Source organism: Trichechus manatus, unplaced genomic scaffold (assembly GCF_000243295.1).
Source record: "Trichechus manatus latirostris isolate Lorelei unplaced genomic scaffold, TriManLat1.0 scaffold00065, whole genome shotgun sequence".
NCBI lineage: Eukaryota > Metazoa > Chordata > Mammalia > Sirenia > Trichechidae > Trichechus > Trichechus manatus.
In genome coordinates this window covers 12,075,355-12,096,642 of record NW_004444001.1, presented here as the reverse complement: position 1 = coordinate 12,096,642, position 21,288 = coordinate 12,075,355, and the positions used below count along the sequence as shown (strand labels likewise).

Below are 21,288 nucleotides of genomic sequence, written 5' to 3'. Positions count from 1 at the left end.
ATGCCCAGCACAGAGTTTGACACTGAATTGGAACTAAATTATTATATAAGTTCCCTTCCCTGGAGTTGAAGAATGAATTTAAAAGAAAAAAAAAAGATATGTTTTTTAAAGGTTGATGATTAATGTTATTTATTTAAAGAAAGTTATGAAAGGAATTACCTGGTTTATTTGGTTTACTCAATGTCCTGTAGCTTACTGTTAGGTTGAACCAAATGAAATTGGTTCATAAAATGCAGTTTCACAAGGTTCAGCCTAATACAGGTGGTCTTTGTGAAGGTCAACAACAGTCAAATATTGACAATTTCATTTGGTTAAACCTAATACAGGTAGTCCCCGACTTATGACATGGTTCCATTCCAGTGACTCTGTCGTAAGTTGATTCTGACGTAAATCTCATACCTCATTTTTTTTAAAGTTTTCAGTATTGTTGCCTTTTATTATCGGTATCTTTATAAATCCAATCTTTATTTTTTGTTGGGAGTTGGAAACATTACATATAAACTTACAGATAAATACACAAGTCATAAAAATTTACTCCGACAATGAAGAAGAGTTGGGCAATGTTGACATTTTTTCAGTTGCAGTAATAACTCGATTTGTGGAAGGTTCTGGATCATCTGGATTATCCCCAGGAGTGGGGATGGCATTTCTAGTCAGGAAATAAGTGAGAATCATGTGTATGGTTCTTTTCTTTTTTTCTTCATATATTTCATGGTAACATCTGTCTGCCGCCCAAATCCGCCTATCGACTTTAGCAAAGTGATCAGCGTTTGGGTCCGTGTTTCCAAGCACCTGAAGCCCTGATTTAGTTTAGAAAACTAAATCTATACAGCAGTGTTTTGAACAGTAAATCAGAAAATTGAACATCTGTGAGTGAACATTTGAGAATGATAACATCAGCAAATTACTCACTGCAGCACTGTATGAAGTACATATCACTGAGGATAGGATGTATAAAAAAAAAAGGACAGTCATAAGTGCAGTTAATCGTAACTCAGTGTGTCATAAATCAGGGCCTACCTGTATAATCTAGACAAGAAGTCCCTGGTGTACTTCTGATTCAAAATAGCAGGCTTAGAACATGTTTCCCCTACTCCCTACCAAAATCCCTCCAAAATGGCAGGAAAAAAAATACAATAAGAAAAAGCAATCCATCACATTAGAAAACAGCAGACCAGAAGTCCTTCTGGAAGACAGCAGGCAGATGAGATAATATGGAAGGAGCAGGGATGGCTGGGATGCTGGGGTCCCTACTCTTATCTCGGATCTGGGGTGTGCCGAGCTCCCTGAAGATCCTCTGGTTAATCAGGTAACGAAACCCCTTGTCCATAGGACAGCTACGGCAGGCCCCTCTATGTACATAGATTCTTAGCCTCAGCACTTGCCCCCAGGCTAAAGCTGTGAGTAAGCAATTCTCTAAATAAAGTGTTGCTATTAGCTGCCACCAAGTTGGCCCCCTGAAGTGACACCATGCACAACAGGATCAGACAGCTGTGAACTGTAGGGTTTTCATTGGCTGAATTTTGGAAGTAGATCAACCAGGCTTTTCTTCAGTCTGTCTTAGTCTGAAAGCTCCACTGAAACATGTTCAGCATCATCTTCAAACATGTTCAGCCACACGCAAGCCTCCACTGACAGATGGGTGGTGGCTGTGCTTGAGGTGCATTGGCCAGGAATTCAGCCTGGGCCTCCCACATAGAAGGTGAGAATTCTGCCACTGAACCACCACTGCCCCCGTCAATAAAATGTGGAATCAGCCTTAGGTGGTTCTGTTAGGGTTACTGGGCCTGCAGGGAAAAGCAGAGCTGAGCCTCAGGGAACTTTAAACCAAACAATTTTCAAAAAGGCGAGATGTGGGGGATGCTACAGATGCTGACACTAATTAGATGTAACCAGTCACCTGATAGGATGACTTAGTTGTCGTTGTCTTGGTTTGAGGTCTTAGGGCCATGGTCTTGTGGGACAATCCAGTCGATTGGCATAATAGTTCTTAAAGTTTATGTTCTACCTCCCAGAATAATGAGTAACCTGCGATCTTCAAAGCTTACGAGTGGCCATCGAAGATACAACTATTGGTCTTCATTCATCTGGAACAAAAGAGAAAGAAGGAAACCCAAGAATCAGAGAAGGAACTATACTACAGGACTAATTGTCTACATGAACCACTGCTTCCTCCACCTTGAGACCAGAAGAACTAGATGGTACCTGGCTACCACTACTGAAAGTTCTGATGAAGAATATAATAGAGAAATCCTGATAAAAAGGGAGAAAAATGTGGAACATAACTTCAAATTCTTAAAGAATCCAGACTTACTGGACCTATTGAGTCCAGTATAGGGTCACTATGAGTCTAAGTCGACTCGATGGCAATGAGTATTGAGTCTAGAGAAATCCCTGAGACTATGACCCTGAATTACTCTTCAGATCTTGAATTCAAACTTCTTCTAAAGTTGCCCTTGAGCTAAGTAACAGTTTAGCCCAAAGAGGAAAGATTTTCACCCTTGAAAACTGCATTACTTAAAAAAAAATCATACAAGAATAATGGGTCACATAGATTAGAAGGTTGAGGGGCAGGGAGATTAAATAAAGAGAAGTAAAACAACTAGAACAGAAACGACGAGAATATTGACAAATGTGAAGCATGTAACCAATGTCACTGATCATTATGTGTAGAAACTGTGAATTTGGAGCTAGTTTTGCTGTGTATCTTTACACCAAAAAAAATTTTTTTAAAAGCCACCGCAAATGTTAAAAAGGAAAACAAGGTGAGGTAGCTCTTCCCAAAGCAGACTGTGCACTTGCCTCAGAGTAAAGCCGTGCTAGTCAGTCAGTCAGTCCTGGGGTCTTGCACTCACTTGACTCCTCATAGTGTTGTGAAGCCTGTCAGCATCTCACCCATTAGCCCACAGAGTCCACTCAGCCAAGATGAAGGGGATGCTGTGCTGGCCACACAGATCCTCCCATCATGCCTGAGGCACCCATTCCCCCAGCCTCTGAAATATTGGTGTCTGAGGGCTCTCAGCTGAGTCCCTCTGTGAGAATAACCATCAACCAAGGAGTGGAGTCTCACCTCACTCACGGCCACGCCCTCTCCCTGGGGATAGCTCCCATCCAATGATTGGTCAGTGGAGAAGGGAGGTGGCTGTAAGGTCCTAAATTGGGAACACCTGTGAAAACACCCTTCCCCCCTGTAGCTACCATGGATCTGCCTGAGGTCTGTGTTGAGACTGTAACAAGTTCACCTCTGCCAATCCTGCTTCCCTTACACCCCCACATGTGTCGATCCTGACAGCACTCCCCGATTAATCTGCTGCACGCAAAGCCCCCTCTCAGAGAACCCAGTCAGCAACGGAGAAGGGCCTGCAGTGGGAACAGATGTGCACACCTGTAGATGACACTCTACCAGATGTCTTTACTAACCAGCCTCATTCTGCATTTATGAATGTACAACTAAAGATCGCCTGGAACCTGAGAAAATCTAGCATCAAGATATATGACTACTAAGATGAACAAAGAGTACTGGTGACCCCAGATGATTCAGAGATAATGTAGAAAACAGACAAGATCTTTTTTTAAAATTATAATTAATATCCTTGGAAAAATTTAAGAGGCTATAACAGCTGTAAGACGAGCAAGCTGTTATGAAAAAGGAGATATCTTAGAATAAAACAAAGGTTTTTCTGTTTGCAGAAATTTGTTTTGGAAAATTCAGTAGAAGAGTTGAATGGACATAACTGTGGAACAGGTTGTTGATCTGAAATATAAACTTAAAGACAACTCTGAGAATACAGTATCAGAAGACAAAGAGATAGAAAATAAGAAAGAAAAGATAAAACAGAAAATAAAAAACTCATTGCTATTGCATCGATTCTGACTCATAGTAATCCTATAGGACAGAGTAGAACTGCCTCACAGGGTTTCCAGGGAGGAGTTGGTGGATTTGAATGGTCAACCTTTTGGTTAGCAGCCAAACGCTTAACCTTTGTGCCACCAGGGCTCCACAAACAGACAATAGATGCTGAAAATTACGTTTCCAACTTGGAATTCCAAAACAAGGTAGCAGAAACAGTGGAAAGGAGGAAATTATCAAAATATTAATGTGGATAATTGTGAAGAAACACACAATAAGAGCCCTCTGAATGTATTACAGGAAGGGTCAACAGCCTTTTTCTGTAAAGAGCAAGATAGTAAATACTTTAAATTTTGCTGGCCACAAACCTAACTTGCAACTATTTGACTCTGCCATTGCAACATGAAAGCTACAATACGTAGTAACGAATGAATGTAGCTGTGTTCCAATAAAACTTTAATTACAAAACAGGTGGCAGGCTAGATTGCTGTAGTTTGCTGATCCCTACTCTCCAGGAATAATGGAAGAAACCACACACCCAGATAGATACCCCTGGTCCATTGTGCAGTCTGATAAGGATTTTTAAACTCAAAAAAATAAGTGAAAATCTGTAGAGCCTCCAAAGACATGATCAGACCAGGATCAGACTTCTTGTCTATAGCACAGTTGGCTAAAAAACAATGGAGCCATATTCTGGAGGAAACTGACATGATTCTGAACCTGGATTCTGTTCCAAGCCAAACTATCAGTCTAGTGTGATGCAGAATACATACATATTAGGTAATGCAATGACTCAGAATGTTTACCACCTGTAACCTTTGCGGGCGGGGAGAAGGGCCAGTCAAATATGTTTCCTAACACAACAGAAAATGATAATCCAAAAAAGAAGTAATGACATACATGAAACAATGGAAGTAACCCAAGACTGAGATGAAAAGAAATCCTGTTATGACTGTTGTGCAATATTGTTGTTGTTAGGTGCTGTCAAGTCGGTTCCAACTCACAGTGACCCTGTGTACAACAGAACAAAACACTGCTGCCATCCTTACAGTCTTTGGTATACTTGAGCCTGTCCTTGCAGCCACTGTGTCAATCCATCTCATTGAGGGTCTTCCTCTATTTTGCTGACTCTCTGCATTACCAAGCATGATGTCCTTCTCCAGGGACTGGTCCCAATGTGCAATAGGCCTAAATACTAATCAGTTGAAAGAGAAACAATTCAGAGGCTCTGTGAAAGTGACTTTAAAAAGACATTTGATACAATAACTCAAATTATGTGACTAGGAACCTGTAAGTATAATTTTGTGGTGTTACAATGAGATGAAGGCTTATGTCTCTTCAACAAAAATAGAAAGGAACTGAGAAATTCTAGGAGGAAGAAAAGATATACAAGACAGACATGGTTCTATAATGAAACAAGCCATTGATGAAGTGAAAGAAATAGTATTTTCTAAAACAAAAAATCCAAATGCTAACGGGTCAGGAGATTTTAGAGTAAGGAGAATTAGGAGTGTCACTAAGAATTCTGGTAAATTTTATTTTTTGTTTGTTATAGGTACTGGTTGCAGTTACTTCCATATGATGTTATATTTTTCAGTGCTTTTGTTACTTTTATATGATTTTTTACAAATCTGCATTTTTCTATGAATTTCTATGAATTTTTTTTCATAGAAAATTATCTTAAGTAGGCTTAGGTTCTTTTTATATTAAAAAATTGAGGTTTTAAAATTTTATTTAGATATAAGTATTATCTTCTGATTTTCAGGTGACTTAGGTTTTATACCTGGAAATAAAAACCTATTTGTCTTAAGACTTTTTATTTTTTAATATTTTATGATTTATTATTGCTTAATTCATTATTATTTAAATATTTAGTTTTAGCTTTAGAAGACTCCTTTATGGTACTAATAGTTCTTTTGAAGAAACTTCTATCTGAAAGTCAGTAATTTCTTGTTTTTCTTGAATTATTTTTCTCTGATAAATTCCAGTAAAATTAAACATAATGCTTTTTGTTTAATAAAAATGTTAGCAGTGATTATTTTTGATGGATAGGGTCATTTCGTCCTTAATATTTGTGTATATTTTTCCAAGTGTTCTACACTGACCATGTTATTTTTTAAAGAGAACAACAATAACCCTTTCGAGTTATGATATGGTTCATATTTGGAACTTGTCAAACAGATGGGAATTAGAGGCCTGGCATTGCCATTACTTGGACATGACCTTGAACTAATCACTTAACCTCTTTTAGCCTTGGTTTTATGAAATGGAAAATTGGGATGAAATTTATATTTGAGATTTTCTTTAAAAATTACCATCCTAGTTCTGTTTTTATTAGTGAATACATGATTTCCGACACTGCAGCTTTGAAAATCTTTGATTACTCACAGTTTGGCATCATTCACAAAATCAAAATATATCACAGAAAATTCATAGTTTTAAATGCTACTGTAATGTCTCTTGGCTTTGTTGTGTTTATAAGTTCACATCCCAGGTTCTAGTGCACTTTTGCCTCTGACTAGTAACGAAGCCTTGGGCATGTGGCTTCACTGCTCTGTATTTTATATCTTTCAACTTTCAAGTAAAGGTGTTGTAATAGGTCATCACTAACAGCCGTTCTAGAGTCCCTAGATAGCACAAATGATTAAGCACTTGACTACTAACTGAAAGATTGGAGGTTTGAATCCACACAGAGGCACCTTGGAAGACATGCCTGGTGATCTGCTTCTGAAAGGTCACAGCTTTGAAAACCCTATGGAGCAGTTCTACTCTGCACACATGGGGTCGCCATGAGTCACAGTCAACTCAGTGGCAACTTATTTGGCTTTTCTTTTCTTTTTTTATTTTTCTTTGGTTTAAATTCCTTTCTAAGAATAGCAGCTAAAGTGATGCTGGAGAGAAAAGTTGATCACTGGGAAGCTTTGGGAAAATTACCTGAAGTGGACTGAGATAAGGAAGTCTGATGCTCACATTCATGTTGTAAAGCCCAGATAATGGTATCATTATTTTGTATATACTACTTTGTCTCAACTATCGCATAATTAAACAACACACACCAGAAATAAATTGTCCTGAAGACACTCATAGGGTGATCAGGGTCTACTTTGTTGATTAGCTTAGGTCAAAGCTTGTACCATTTGAAAATCTCTTCTGATTCTCTTCTTCTGTTGTTCATGGAACCTCCTGCACAGTGACCCACATACCCCTATGTGTTCCCTCTTTGTAGTGGGAAAGGACTTAGTGAAAATAAAGAACTTGTGAAGAACAAACTAATAATCAAAGAAGAAGCAATGTAGTAATTGTATAAGTACAAAGCAATCAGCAGGAGTCATTATGAACTATAATTCTACAAATGTATAATTAATGCAAAGAATTGAAAACTGCTAACACCCAAAGCAACATTGGTTATACCCAATAGCACAATTAAGTAAATCGGTTTATTCACTGAATCAGGAAGCTCCCAAGTCTCAAATGGCCCAACCCATGTCTTCTTATCTGGTGCTTCTCAAACATTAATGGGATACTGATCACCTAGGGATCTTGTTAAAATGCAGACTCTGAGTCAGTAGGTCTAGGGTGTGAGGTCTGAGATTCTGCTTGTCTGACAAGCTCCTAGGGGATTCTGGTCCATGGTCCATGGGTTAAGCTGTAAGGATATAAAGCACTGAACAACAGTGTCTGGGACTTAGGAAGTGTTGGTAAGCCTAAACAGTTATTATTAGCGCTGAAAGGTACAGGAATTCCAACTCTGCCTGTTCTCATGTGCAATAGTGACAAGAGTTTTCAGAGCCAGATTTTTTTAATTGAATACTTTAATTAGAATCCTTTTATAAACTCCAGTTTATGAAGTTTAGTAATTCTGAAAATTTTGCTTAACTCTCTCAGGAGATAAATAAGTAGTGAAAGAAAGTCTATGGAATGTGTGTGATTTGCTGCTAAGAATAGCAGAGAAGGCTTGCACATTTAGCTGCAGTTTTATCCCATCAAGAGGACTGTCACATCTCTCCAGTGGGCTGAGGACCACAGTTTCAGAATCCCTGTTTCAGGGGACCAGCCAGCTGGCTTAGTCATATTATGAGACAGTGACCACATATCCAGTGAGCCCAGGACAGTCCTGGTTTTACACCTAAGGCCACAACATAATTACTAGTAATCTCTGAAATGTGTCCCTGTTTATACAATATATTGTATAGTCACCTGTCTTAGTTATCTAGTGCTGCTTTAACGAAAAATACCACATGTGGGTGGCTTTAAAGAACAGAAATTTATTCTCTCACATTTCTGCTCGAGGCTAAAAGACCAAATGGGGGTCTAGGTTGTGTTGATTCCTTTTGTGGGCCTTCTCCTAGTTTCTGGTTTCTGCTGGCAATCCTTGGCTTCCTTTGCTTAGACAGGTCTCCACATGGTGTCTGTCTTCTTCCTGTGTATGTGTCTGTCTATTCTTCCCTTTTTATAAGACACCATTCAGAAGAGATTAGGTTTAGGACCCACCCTACCCTGTTATGACCTCATTAACGTAACAAGAGAAAACCCCTTAGCAGGGGTTAGGACATCAACATAACTTTTTTTTTCGGGGAGGGGGATACAATTCAAATCATAACGTCACCCTAATTATAGTGGACATTGGCTACAAGTAACTGGCTTCACCCAACTTCATGCTTCTTCCCTAGACTTTCACTTCTACTATGTAAAGAGAAGGGAATTCTGAGTCAAATCATCTTGCTTGATTGGCAATGGTTTTGGCACTAAATCTGGCTTATCTTCAATAGCCCTGAACTTTTGTTTGTAACACACATACAAAGAAAAAAAAAAAAGTATGTTGTAGAAGAAATATAGTTTTATCAATATGACACAATTTGCAGATGCTTCTAGTCTGAACTGCGTAATTGAAGCTGTCATCAACTCGACAAAGAAAGCTTCTTTGGGATTTCCAGCCATTTCTCTCAAGATTACACAATAATTCTTCATACTGATGCTAGTCTGTGAAATATTCATGGGCATAATTAACTGAAGACAAAGATATATCCATCCCACTGGGTGAAATGCACAAAAAGGATGAAACCATATTGACCCAGCTTCCCTCTGCCATAGGTGGATATCCTGGAGGTTAAGACTATAACTCCAAGTACCAGACTATCTGGGATCAAGTCCATAGTCTATCACTGATTAGCTGGTCACCTTAGGCAAATTACTTCATCTCTTTCAACTTGTTGCTTCATCTGCCTTATAAACTGATTGTGAAAATGAAATGAGTTAGCAGATATAAGATGCTTAGGGCGGGCTTGCAACATAGAAAAGCACTCAAACCTTGGCCATTATTAGGCCTTCCTGCAACCCTTATTTGCTATCTCAGAAAAGCTCAAGTGAAAACCACTGTGCAAAAACACAGTCCAAAATTATGCTGCATGTTAGCATCAGCTGTAGAGTCAGTTTTGTTTTCAGTAAATCCACATCAGCCACAATAGATGCTGACTCTCATGTTTAATTTGGAATGGCTTGCTTTCAGGTATCTTGTGTGCTGAATGCTTGATGGACTGAAACAATGATTTTAGTTTCAAATCTCAAGGAAGTGAAACATGAGAGATTTAATTTTTTGCAAGATAGTATCACTAATGTGCATTATTCTTTTTGTCATTATATAAAGAACAAAGAGAATGCAGCCTAAATGAAATAGAAAAGATGTAAATAAAAGAAGAGAAATGAGGAAAAAGGAAGACCATTAGGAACATAATAAACTGCAGGCTTTTTTTCTAGATTTAATGATTGAGTTATAAAAGGTTGCTCATATCTGCATCTTAAAAGAATGTAAATGCCATTTTGATTTCATCGGGGAAAAAAGTTAAAGGATACTACACTGCCTTTGAAAAAAAAACTTGCTTTGATCATATGCCAAGTGGCAAAATGAATGGATTAAATTTTAAATTGCCTGTCTCTGGAAGGATATGATAGGGAACATATTTACGATTTAGCCCTTTAATTTAACATTAAACTTACTAAAAATGTTCTGATAAATTACTGACAGCCCAATATTAAAACACAGGCTTCACGTCAGTCTTGAGACGATAGAACACTACTTGTTTTCAGAAGTACATTTCTACTTCTTCCAACTTCAACACTGTTTGGTATTCTAGAAACGGGTAATTTCCTAAATTGGTCTCCAAGATGGTGAGCAGTTTGTCCTATCTGCATCAGCCAGCTCATGACCCGAAGTTTAGAATTCAAATGAAATGTATCAGTGGAGTATCTTGATAGGATAATAAATGTTATAAGAAACATGTGAACGTTGACCATTAAAACAATAAAATCCCAAATCTCTTTTGTTTTTTGTGACCATCTTCCATACTACCAGCATCCTGCATAGTACACAGTTGGCACTCAATAACGAAGACACAAGCAAAGTACACAAAGACAAAAAGGATGCCATTCCTGCTCTTGAAGTACTTACAGTCTAGTTAATGAGGAAGCAGTTACCCTCACGAACTAGATAATTCTGTTATGGCAACCCAGAGGGAGGGTGTCAAAAAAGATTGATTCAGGCAAGATTTCTCAAATATGAGACCCAAGCTGTGACTTGAGAGACAGTTATATGTTACCTGGGGGGAAAAGATGTCCCTGGCAGAAAAAAAGAACAAGTGAGAAGGCTTGCAGATGTGCAATAGCCTGCCTTTGGGAACCTGTAAGTGGAAATTTGGCTACAGTGTAGGGGACAGGTTAGGGCAGTGGTGGGGGTGATGGTCATTGTACAAAGAACCCTTTGTGCTAAGTTGTGCCTTATTCTCAAAGCTATGGGGAGCCACCGAAGGATTTTATAGTGACATGATCAGAATTTTCTGTTTTAGAAAGCCCACTCTAGCTCCAGGCTTTCAGAGTTGATTCAAGGATGGACAAACAGAAGCCAGGGAGACCTAGCACATTGATAGGGTGAGCTGCAGTGAGCCAAGGTAGTAGGATGAAGAGAAGGGGACTGATGGGAGAGAGAAAAAAGGATGAGAGACTACAGGGCTTGCTGACTAATGAGATGTGGAAGTGAGGGAGAGGCAAGAGACTGGGATAACATTCAGCTTCCTGGCTGGAACAGCTGGGTGGATGGGAGGCCATTTGCTGAGATAGTGGGGCAGCAGATTTACAATTTGACTTTGAGGCCGTTGAGTTTAAGGTACCTATTGGATACTCCAGGGGCCCTAGTGGCACAGTGGTTAGGTGCTCAGCTGTGAACCAAAAGGTCGGCAATTTGAACCCACCAGCCACTCTGTAGGAGAAAGATGTGGCAGTCTGCTTTTGTAAAGATTTACAGCCTTGAAAACCCTATTGGGCAGTTCTACCCTGTCCTGTAGGGTCACTATGAGTCATAATCGACTCGATGGCAATGGATTTGGTTTGGGAATTGGATATTCCAATGTAAATGTTCAGGAAACAGTTGAATATGGGGCTTGAAGCTCTAGAGATGGGTTTGACCAAAGATGGGGATGGAACTGTGAAAGTGTGTTGGAGGGTTCAGGGAGTGAAGGGAGAAAGGAGGGAGGGTCTTAACTCATCACTTATGTCTACAGGCTTCAGATGTATTCAGTAGTGGCTTTTCCCATTGTCTCTCTGAGCCCCAGACCCTACTGATGGTACAGGATCCTAAAAGGGAAGAATCAAAAATAACTCCCTGGTTGATTTCCCCCCTTAGAATTATTGAACTTACCATTTTGTTTTTGTCAGGGCCACTTTTAAAGCTTAGCAGCCAAGAAATAAATCTCGATGGTTAATTTGGGCTGTATGTTTTAAGTAGATAATAATCCCCAATAAAATCAATTTAGCATAATGAGAGTTAATTTTACATAAGATATTATGCTGGAAATTCCTATGATTGTTCTTTGCAATCTTTAAGGATTGATACAGTTTCAAGTATAGAGACAAATATAGACAGATGTAGACATAAATATAGACATACATGGATCTAGATATAGGGAGAGTTGTACAGCTAAAACTTAACAGACCAGATACAGACATATAAATAAAACATTATCGCTCTGCCAATTTAGGATTAGTAATAATAACAGCTCACGCACACTTATTGAGCACTTACTGTGTGCTCCCACCCAAACCAAACCCATTGCTATAGAGTCGATTCTGACTCATAGCGACCCCATAGGGCTTCCAAGGCTGTAAATCTCTGCGGAAGCAGACTGCCACATCGTTCTTCCATGGAGCTGCTGGTGGTTTCAGAACGCCGACCTTTTGGTTAACAGTCAGTGGCTTTAACAACTGTGCCCCCAGGGATCCTTTACTGTGTGCTCAGCACCTTGCTAAGAAATTTACATATATGAATTTACTTAATGCTCAAGACACCCTTATAAGGTAGTTACTATTATTATCCCCATTTTACGGATAAGGAAACTGAGGCATCAAAGGGTAAGTAAGTTGTTCAAGGTTGTACAGCTGGGGCCAGGACTTGAACTAGGTAGGTTGGCTGAAGAGTCTGTGCTAGTAACCTGACTATACTGCCTCTCATTATCTATATTTAATAGATAAATCAGTTATTTAGATGAATTTAAAATGCAATTCTATCCTCTTATGAGATTTGGTAAACTGTAAAGGAGGATGTGCCTTTCATCAATTACACATTCACAATTAGAGCACGTATCTAATCAGCACTGATGACAGCCACAGATGTTCTTGCAAATAAACAATCGGAAAAGAGGAATTGATGGCCCAGAGTAGGATGAGGCTGTCATTAGCCCTCAGGAAATGCCCTGAACCAAGACAGCCATTGATACTGTAACCTGAAATGTGACAACTATAAAAAGGCTGTCGGTTCCTTCCTTCACATAAAAAGTGTTTATAACCATGCAGATAAATCCTATGTTGTGGCATACAACAGGGATCCGTGCTCACAACCACTCTCTCAGTTCAGAGGTCTGGAGCTCGCCTGATTTGCTCCCCTCCTCACCCCAGTAGGTATGGGAGAACGCCTCCCCTCTCCCCCACAGGTGTTTAGAGACCCCTTCGGGGCTGCCAGAAAAAGCCCTAAGCAACACCCTACTTCCTCCTCGTCCTCAGTCTCCCATCTCAGATATTTACAAAATGGATTTAAGCAAGGCAGGGACATACTCTGATGTCTATTACATGATGCATAGACTGAACATTTGCAGATTCAAGTTGCTTGGCTCTCAGCCTTGTGATTAAAACTTTTAGATAAATGATCCTCATCAGTTAAGAGTGTTATAGGCACTGTACTTGTTTTAGTTGTTCTGATGAAAACCTGCTCTCCCAACTACTTGTGATGGCACAGTGTGCATGTCATTCTCGTAGACATGTCTAACAGGAAGCTAATAAAGCTTCAGCTTCAGGAGTCCTTATTTGTATTGGCCTCTACCAAGGCCCTGGTCATAGGTTTTTGTAAAATTTGCAAAAGTAATTTCTCAGGATAATCTTTTCTCTCATTCTAAAAAAAAAAAAAAAAAAAAAAAAAATCCCACATTTGTGCCTCATTCTGTGTTACTTTCTTTTAAAAGGGATCCCCAAATTATAAGAGCTTCAGGTTCCACAATACCTGGCTTCACTCTACACAAAGACCATTGCAGTTTGTAGCTCCTGCGCATTTTCTTGATTTTGCATGGTTTTGTTTTCTTTTGTTTTTCCCTACTTCTAATTGTATGGGTGATGGCTCACTGGAACCAAAGAAGCGAGACTTCCTTAACTAAAGAGGGAGTCCCTGGGTGGTGCAAACAGTTAACATGCTTGATTGCTAACTGAAAGGTTGGAGGTTCGAGTCCACTCAGAGGTGTCTCGGAAGAAAGGCCTGGTGATCTATTTCTGAAAACTCAGTCACTGAAAACCCTGCAGAGCACCACTCGGACACACATGAGGTCACCATGAATCAGAGTCAACTGGTTTTGTTAACTAAAGAGAAATAAAAATGTACTCTAGGCTACCCGTGTTATCCATCCACAGTGAACATTAGGGCTGCTACTGGGGATGAAAGAGTGCAGTTGAGTACAAACCATGAAAAGCACTGGGCTGAGAGAAATTTGTGTTGAATCCACGATGTATTAGGACAAAGCAACAGCTTTTAGAGTGTGGGGCTAAGATTTAGATCTTGCTTCCTCACACAGACTCTGCAGAGAAGGGGTAAAGGCTTTTGTACCTTTACCAGTGAGTTATCTTTTCTGGAAGCTATATGTGACACAGTCTTTCCCCTTCTTTCATCAGTAAAGAAGGCTGAGATTCTCCTTTTCAAAATTTTGTGAAATATATTTATTTAAGTAAAATCAGGAACACAAATGGAACAAAGCAAGATTTAATGCAAGTCTGTCTGGCCTAAGAAATCCCGATGGGTTAAAATCTAGATGTAAAAATACCCACATAAGAGTGTGGTTTTTCCTTTCACATAAGGAGTCTGGACTGTGGAAGATTTACAACAGCAGTCCTTTGGACAGGAGGCTCTCCTGAGCAGACTATAAAATCCGTATATTCTTTAAACATGGGTTTGCACATGCCTTGCCAGTGGTGTCCGCTGGGAAGTGATAAACCTAAATGAATTGTTTCATTCTTCGGCAGTTTCTAGGAGATACTCTTTGACAGATGAGAGCCTTGTGATTTTGAGAGAAGCTGAATTTCTTATTGAGATAATTTATACCCAAAGGGATGATAAGTGTGAAAATTGAAAAATACATAAAGACATACAGAGTTGTTTGGAATACAGATAAAGGCGCCCATTTGGCTTCTCTAGCAGCTGTGTCTTCAAGGACAGCACTGTTCTTCTATATATGTGTGTATATATGTGTATATGTATGATCACCGGTTCATAAAAATTCTAATTATTTGCCTTTTAAATTGTGTTGCCATTCATACTGATGGTGCAAAAGCAATGGTGGGTAGTAAAACTGCTGGTGCTTTAGGATGAATTAATACTATAGTATCATAGCATGAATTAATGCTGTAGTATCAAGCTATACTAGTCATTATTGTATTCTTCATAGCCATGCACTATGCTGTGAACAAGAAATAAATAAACGGCAGTTTTCTTAAGAATGTTTTTGATGAAGCAGTAAAAGTTGTTAGTTCTGTAGCTCTTGACCCTTGAGCACGCGCCTTTTTTATGTTCTGAGTAACAAAATGGGAAGCACACTTCTGCCGCATACCAAAATATGACGGTGGACTCGAAGAAAAGTTCCAAACTGTCCCAAGTTGTTGTGAGCTACATTAGTCACTTATTTTTCTTGGAACACCATTTTTACTTGAAAGAATAACTGATAGACAAGCTATGGTTATGCAGACTTAGTTATTCGGCAGACATTTTCTCAGGAATGAATGAAATGAACTCATCACTTGGAGGAAGACAACAGTGTTTGTTGCCAATGATAAAATACGAACTTCCAAGCAAAAATTCAAATTTTGGAAAACTTGTATCCACCGCCATGAATTTGACAGCTTTCCAAAATCAAAAGACTTTCTCATGAGACAGATGGTAGTATTAATAATAAATAATTATTTTTTGATATTGTATAATGAAATGTGTCAGTGTTTGGAAGACCTACATAACTCAGTGAACCAATGTTTTCCAAATGCCCAATGTAAAATATTACAAAATCACACATGGGTAAAAATTCATTTAAAGCACAAGTTAGGCCAATGGATTTTAATGTAACTGTATTTTTAAAAAAATGTTCTTTGATTATGATTTTAGATTTCACAGTGCAATAACCTTTAAGAAACTACCACTTGTCAAACTTCGTTGAAGTATCAAGGAATAATCACAATTATTTGACAAGGCTTTTGAAATACTCGTCCCTTTTCCAGCTATGTATTTGTGTGAGACCAGCTTTTCTTTATACCCTTCAGCCAAAATAACATAGTGTAACAGATGGAATATAGAAGCAAAGATGAGATTCCATGTGTCTTCTATTAAGTCAGAAATTAAAGAAATTTGCAAAAATATAAAACAATGCCAATCTTCTCACCAAATTTGTTCTTGTTTTGGGTAACATCATTATTTTCTCATGGAAAGGTTATGTATGTCAGTATATAATGGGTATATTGTTCTTACTTCAAAATAAATTTATAAATAAATACTTTAAAAATTTTCTCAGTTTTAAAATTTTAGTACAGGAGACATCCATAGATGTAACTCACATTAACAAAACCCATTTGGGGTCCTTAATAATTTTTGAGTGTAAAGAAGTCCTGGGATCCTAAAGTTTGAGATCATTGCTATATAGTACTATATTTAAACTAATGACTACAAAGAGAACTAAAGATTGCAGAAGTGGGGCATTTTTGGGGTTTGTGGGGTACCAGAATGGAGGAAACTGGCAGCCAGAGGATGGCAGATATTACTGTGTGGCTGGTGGAAGCCTGAGCATCCAGACCATAGAAGATCCGCTATAAAGGCAGGTAGAGGACCCCTGCAGTTAACCCCATACAATTCACTGTTTTGCCTAAGGACAGATCTGACAGGTTCACTGTGCTGGATATGCCTCTAGCCAATTTGGTCTGCTGTCCTTTTGCCTCTGTAAATGAAATGTCACTAATGAAAAAAAATAGAGATGACAAGCAAATCCCCAATCCAGGACCAGCTTCCACCCACTGCCACTGCAATTTCCCCCAAAGACCTGTGCAGAGAGAACAAGCCAAGTAAATAAATGTTAGACAGACAGATAGGCAGGTAGATAGCTACCATCAAGTCGACTCCAACTCATGGCAGCATTATGTACAACACAACCAAACATTGTCTGGCCCTGTGTCATCGTCACGATAACCAGCATGTTCAAGTCCATCATTGAAAGTGTTGTGCCAGTTCATCTCACCAAGGGTCTCCCTCACTCGTCTTCTACTTCACCAAACATGATGTCCTCCTCCAGCAATTGATCTCGTCTGATGACACGCCCAAAGCAATCAAGTCAGGCAGTGTTCTGTTGTAACCATTGGTTTTCATTGGCTATTCTACAGAAGTAGATCACCAGGCCTTTCTTCCTAGTCTGTCTTAGTCTGGCAGCTAAGCTGAAACCTGTCCACCATGGGTGACCTTGCTGGTATTTGCAATATCGGTGGCATAGCTTCCAGCATCACAGCAATGTGCAAGCCACCACAGTATGACAAACTGAAAAACAGGTAGTGGAAATAAATGTTAGCTATTTGTTATTATTATCATTTTAGAACTTTGGCCCCAAATGTTCCAGTGAAAACCCTAGTCCCTGAGCTCTTAGCCACACCTTATGTTTAGTGGAAGAACTCCTTTTGCTCATCAGCCTAAGCCCAAAACAAGGAATATCAAAGAGGTTTATGTCACTTGTCAACTCCAGCTTGATGGTAGTAGCTGCCTGGAACCCTATGTAGAGGATCAGTGGAGAAAACAATTGTAGTCATTTATTGATGTCTGCCAAAGTGTCAGAAGAGAGGCAGGGCATAGCCAGTGTATTGTCCCCGTTCCCTAAGCTTGGAGCCCTGATAGTGCAGTGGTTAAGTGGTATGGCTGCTAACCAAAAGGTTCAAATCCACCAGCTGCTAAAGGGCCGCTATAAGTCAGAATTGACTCAACAGCAAGGGATTTTCCCTAAGCTTAAAGCCTGGATTCCTTGATTTCCTTTCTGCTCATCCAGACAGCTCTGATATACCGAGATATGAGGCATAAAAAGTAAATATAAAATGAAAAGCAAGGAATTTGTCTCAAAGGACAAGACAGCCTCCTCAAAGGTTAGCCTTAAAATTGCCCACCATTAGGCCTTGGAGGGGAGTGGAAAGGTAGCACTTCCAAACTGGAAATGGAAAAACGTACCAGCCACAAAGAGGACCCAAATATTTTGTCTGGAAAAAATATGATACTCTACATAGAAACAAGAGCTTTTCATCCGTTAGTTCCTCCTATTCCTGAAAACTCTCCAAATTAATCAAGCCAGCAGCTATGATTTGAGCAGCTCAGAATACTCATTGTGAGGAGACAGAAAGCATTTTAATTCACCAGGATTCCTCTTCAGGAGAAATATTATTGGGAAAAACTGGGAAAGAATTCTTTCATGAGCCCCTTTGGAGTGGTAGGTGAGGCCCCAGGTCTGGGAGATGGCTGATCCTAAGGGTTGAGAGAGAAAAAAAAGTAAAAAACTGGCCTGTGTAAGACAAGGAGAGACTTGTGTTTTGCTTTTGATAGGGAAAGGAGAAAAAGAAGAGAACCTTTCAAATCTCCAGAAAAGTCATGAAACTTAAAAAAAAAAAAAAAAAGGCAAGCTTGATTTGAGTGTACTCTTTGGAGTTCAGTAAATGGATATAAACCAGAAAGAGACTATACAGACCCAGGAGTCAAAAGGGGAGGAAGAATGGTTTCTACCTGGGGGGTAGATCATGCCACAGAATGGAGGGTCTGAGACAAATCCATCTGGACATCCAAGGGGCAGGAAGACCTTCCCTGACATCTGAGTTCCTCTTCCTATGCAGCCTCAGAAGTCAGCGTTTTTTACAAGCCCACTTCATATTGTTGAATCTCTTTGATGAGGTCAAGCTTAAGCCCCAGGTCAATTTATTGCTATCCATCTCTTACTCTTATTAAAGCAATTATTTCTTCCTCTCCATCTAGCAATGTAATTCTTTATGTAGATGAACGTAGTCAGGGTCAAAAGGATTTTGGCCAGGTCATGGCACTGCCACGAACTGCTCAAGTGACCATGGGCAACTAGTTACCTCTCCAGGCCCTGGGGTCCTGATTTGTGAAATAACCAAGGTAAGGAGTAAAAGGCTAAGTTAATCATCTCTTAGGCCCTTGCCAAGTCAAAATTTTGTGAATCTTGAAGTGTTAATCTTTCATGCATCTCCATTCCCGCTTGTGCTCCCTCTTATGATAAAATACCTTTCATTGTGGAAATAAAAGAATTGGGTTTTCTTTATAGAATCTATTTCCTTAGTGGCAGTTTCTCCATTTAGAATACACAGTAGCTTAATAAGCACTGGTTTTGTTACTTATAATAAGAATTTTTTTAAGGCTAAGAGGAACCAGACCGATGGTATTTATATATACATATTAGTTATATATAATATACAATTGTACATATATATGTATATATTTAGTTCTCTCATTTTCCTTTTAGGTCTTTACACAATCTTCTGGATGTTTTCTTACGTGTGTCTGTGTCTCTCTCTTTTGTTAGATTGTTAGATGGTTGATGGTAGGAACCAATGATATCCACCTCTGTGCCCCCCCAAAACCTAGAGACTGTGCCTCGTACAAAACAAGCATTTAATACGTCTTTGCTCAGTTGAGTTGAAACTGTGTATTAAATCAAAACTTTAAGTTAATGCTTTGCATTGAGATAGGCCTGGCTGTGCTTCAGGAAGAAAAGAAAACCCAAATCCCAATGGTTTAACGCAACAGAGGGTTTTTCCTTGCTAAGATAAAGGACTGAGAGATGAAAGAAAGGGAACAAAAAACTGGCCTGTATAATACAAGGAGATACTTTTGTTTTGCTCTTGATAGGGAAAGGAAAATAAAAGAGAGCCTCTCGAATCTCCAGAAAGGTCATGATGAAACCAACAACAACAACAAAGCAAGCTTGATTTGAGTGTGTCTTTGGGGTTCTGGAATGAATTGATATGCTATAAAACAGAAAGATCAGCTATAGGGTAGAGAAAGGTATTTCTGCTCCACACAGCCACTCAGGGACACAGGTTGAGGGGAGTCCTGCTTCTTACAGCTGTATCGTCTGGAAAAATGGCCTCTCCAGCTAACATAGCAGAGGAAGCGAGGGACTGGAAACTTATTTACACACATTTTTTCCACACACATTTCATTGACCAGGGCTGATCACACATTGCTACCTGACCAGAAGGCTTCTGGGTGGTGTGGGCTCCCATATCCCTAAGAAAGAAAAGTGTCCCTAAGATTAATAATCACTAATAATGTCTACCACAGGCTTTAATCAGTGGCTCTAATATTTTGGAGGTAATAGACCTCTTTGAGAATCTGCTGAAAACTAAGCTAAACCAAAAAACATCTACGCAGATATAGTCAACATTTTGCATAATTTTCAGGGCGTTTATGCATTGTGAGCCCCATTCATTGGTCCTCTATGGATCCCTGGACCCGGGTTATGGATCTTAGGACTGAGTCCACAGGCATGTTAAGTAACTGGCAACAGCCCAACGGATGAAAAAAAGGAAATCATTCTTGTGTCAGAAAAATTCAGTATTCTGTCTTAAATTTATGTTGTGAACAACCTGTGTATTTACTTAGTTACATAAAGCCGTGTTTCAGGAAGGACTCAAGGCAGGATTATTTGTTTTTGTCAGATTTAGCAGTGTGCGAGGTGCATGACCAATGGATTTTCCTCTTGTGTTTGTTTTCATCAGGAGAAATTTGAGGGACTGTTCCGGACTTACGATGACTGCGTGACGTTCCAGCTGTTTAAGAGTTTCAGACGTGTCCGAATAAACTTCAGCAATCCTAAATCCGCAGCCCGAGCCAGGATAGAGCTTCATGAAACCCAATTCAGAGGGAAAAAATTAAAGCTCTACTTTGCACAGGTAAGGGAATTCTTTACCAAATTTAATCCTTTTGCTCTACGTTATCTTTTGCCTTTTTCAATAGAACAGACCTTTCTATTTTCAGATTGGTTTATGCTCTATAATTAGTTCATAGAGAAATAGATCCATATCATGATTCCAGGCAGGGACAGCATTGTGGTTTAAAAGCAGACTCTGAAGGCTGGCGGCCCTGGCTCTAACCTGGGCTAGTTCTATAACCTCACCGAGGCTCAGTTTCCTCGTCTGTAAAGTGGGGATGATAATGGTACATAGCCTATAGAGTTGTTATGAGGATTAAATAAATTACTGTATTTTAAAGTGCCTGGCATTTGGTAAGTGTACAGTAAATCCCAGCTAGCAGTTATAGTAAGAATGATCTAATCACAACTATTAACCTTTGTGTCAGGGTTACAGTTAAAACTTAAATTATGTGACAGTGTTAGTGGACTGTATAACCTTCCCAATGATTTCATATTCATGAGAAAAGGTTATAAATATATGTAAATTAATATCATGTTTTGTTTCGTTTAAAAATAAATTCTGGCTATTCAAAAAAAAAAAAAAAAAAGATGGCTAATTCTTGGCAATGCTCATGATGTCCACAGTAATAGAAAATCAGTGTCCATAAGTTCCATCAAGGTCTTCCACCTTTTCAGTAGATACCTAAGTCCATCTTTTATTGGTCCATGGACATTATTTCTACCTTTGTACTCTACAGAGATGCTGCAGTAAAAAGAACACAGACTTTGGCCTTAGACCCATGTTCAAATACCATGACTGCTACTAACTCATGTGATTTGAACAAACTTCAGTATCCTCATCTATTAAAACCTCATCTTAAACAGAGTTACTATATGACCCAGCAATTTCTGTCCAAGGTATATACCCAAAAGAATTGAAAACATGTACTTCAACAAATACGTTTACACTCATGTTCATAGCAG

General features: G+C 39.1%; 1 protein-coding gene across 3 annotated transcripts in view; it reads left to right on the top strand.

Annotated features, from left to right (window-relative positions):
- Nucleotides 1-21,288, top strand: part of RCAN2 (regulator of calcineurin 2) — a 356,048-nt gene that overhangs the window by 314,687 nt on the left and 20,073 nt on the right. For all 3 annotated transcript variants that reach the window (XM_004379524.1, XM_004379523.1, XM_004379525.1), the window contains one exon: nt 20,171-20,344. In XM_004379524.1, coding sequence (XP_004379581.1) covers nt 20,171-20,344 — 174 coding nt within the window. The remainder of the gene's footprint in view (nt 1-20,170; nt 20,345-21,288) is intronic.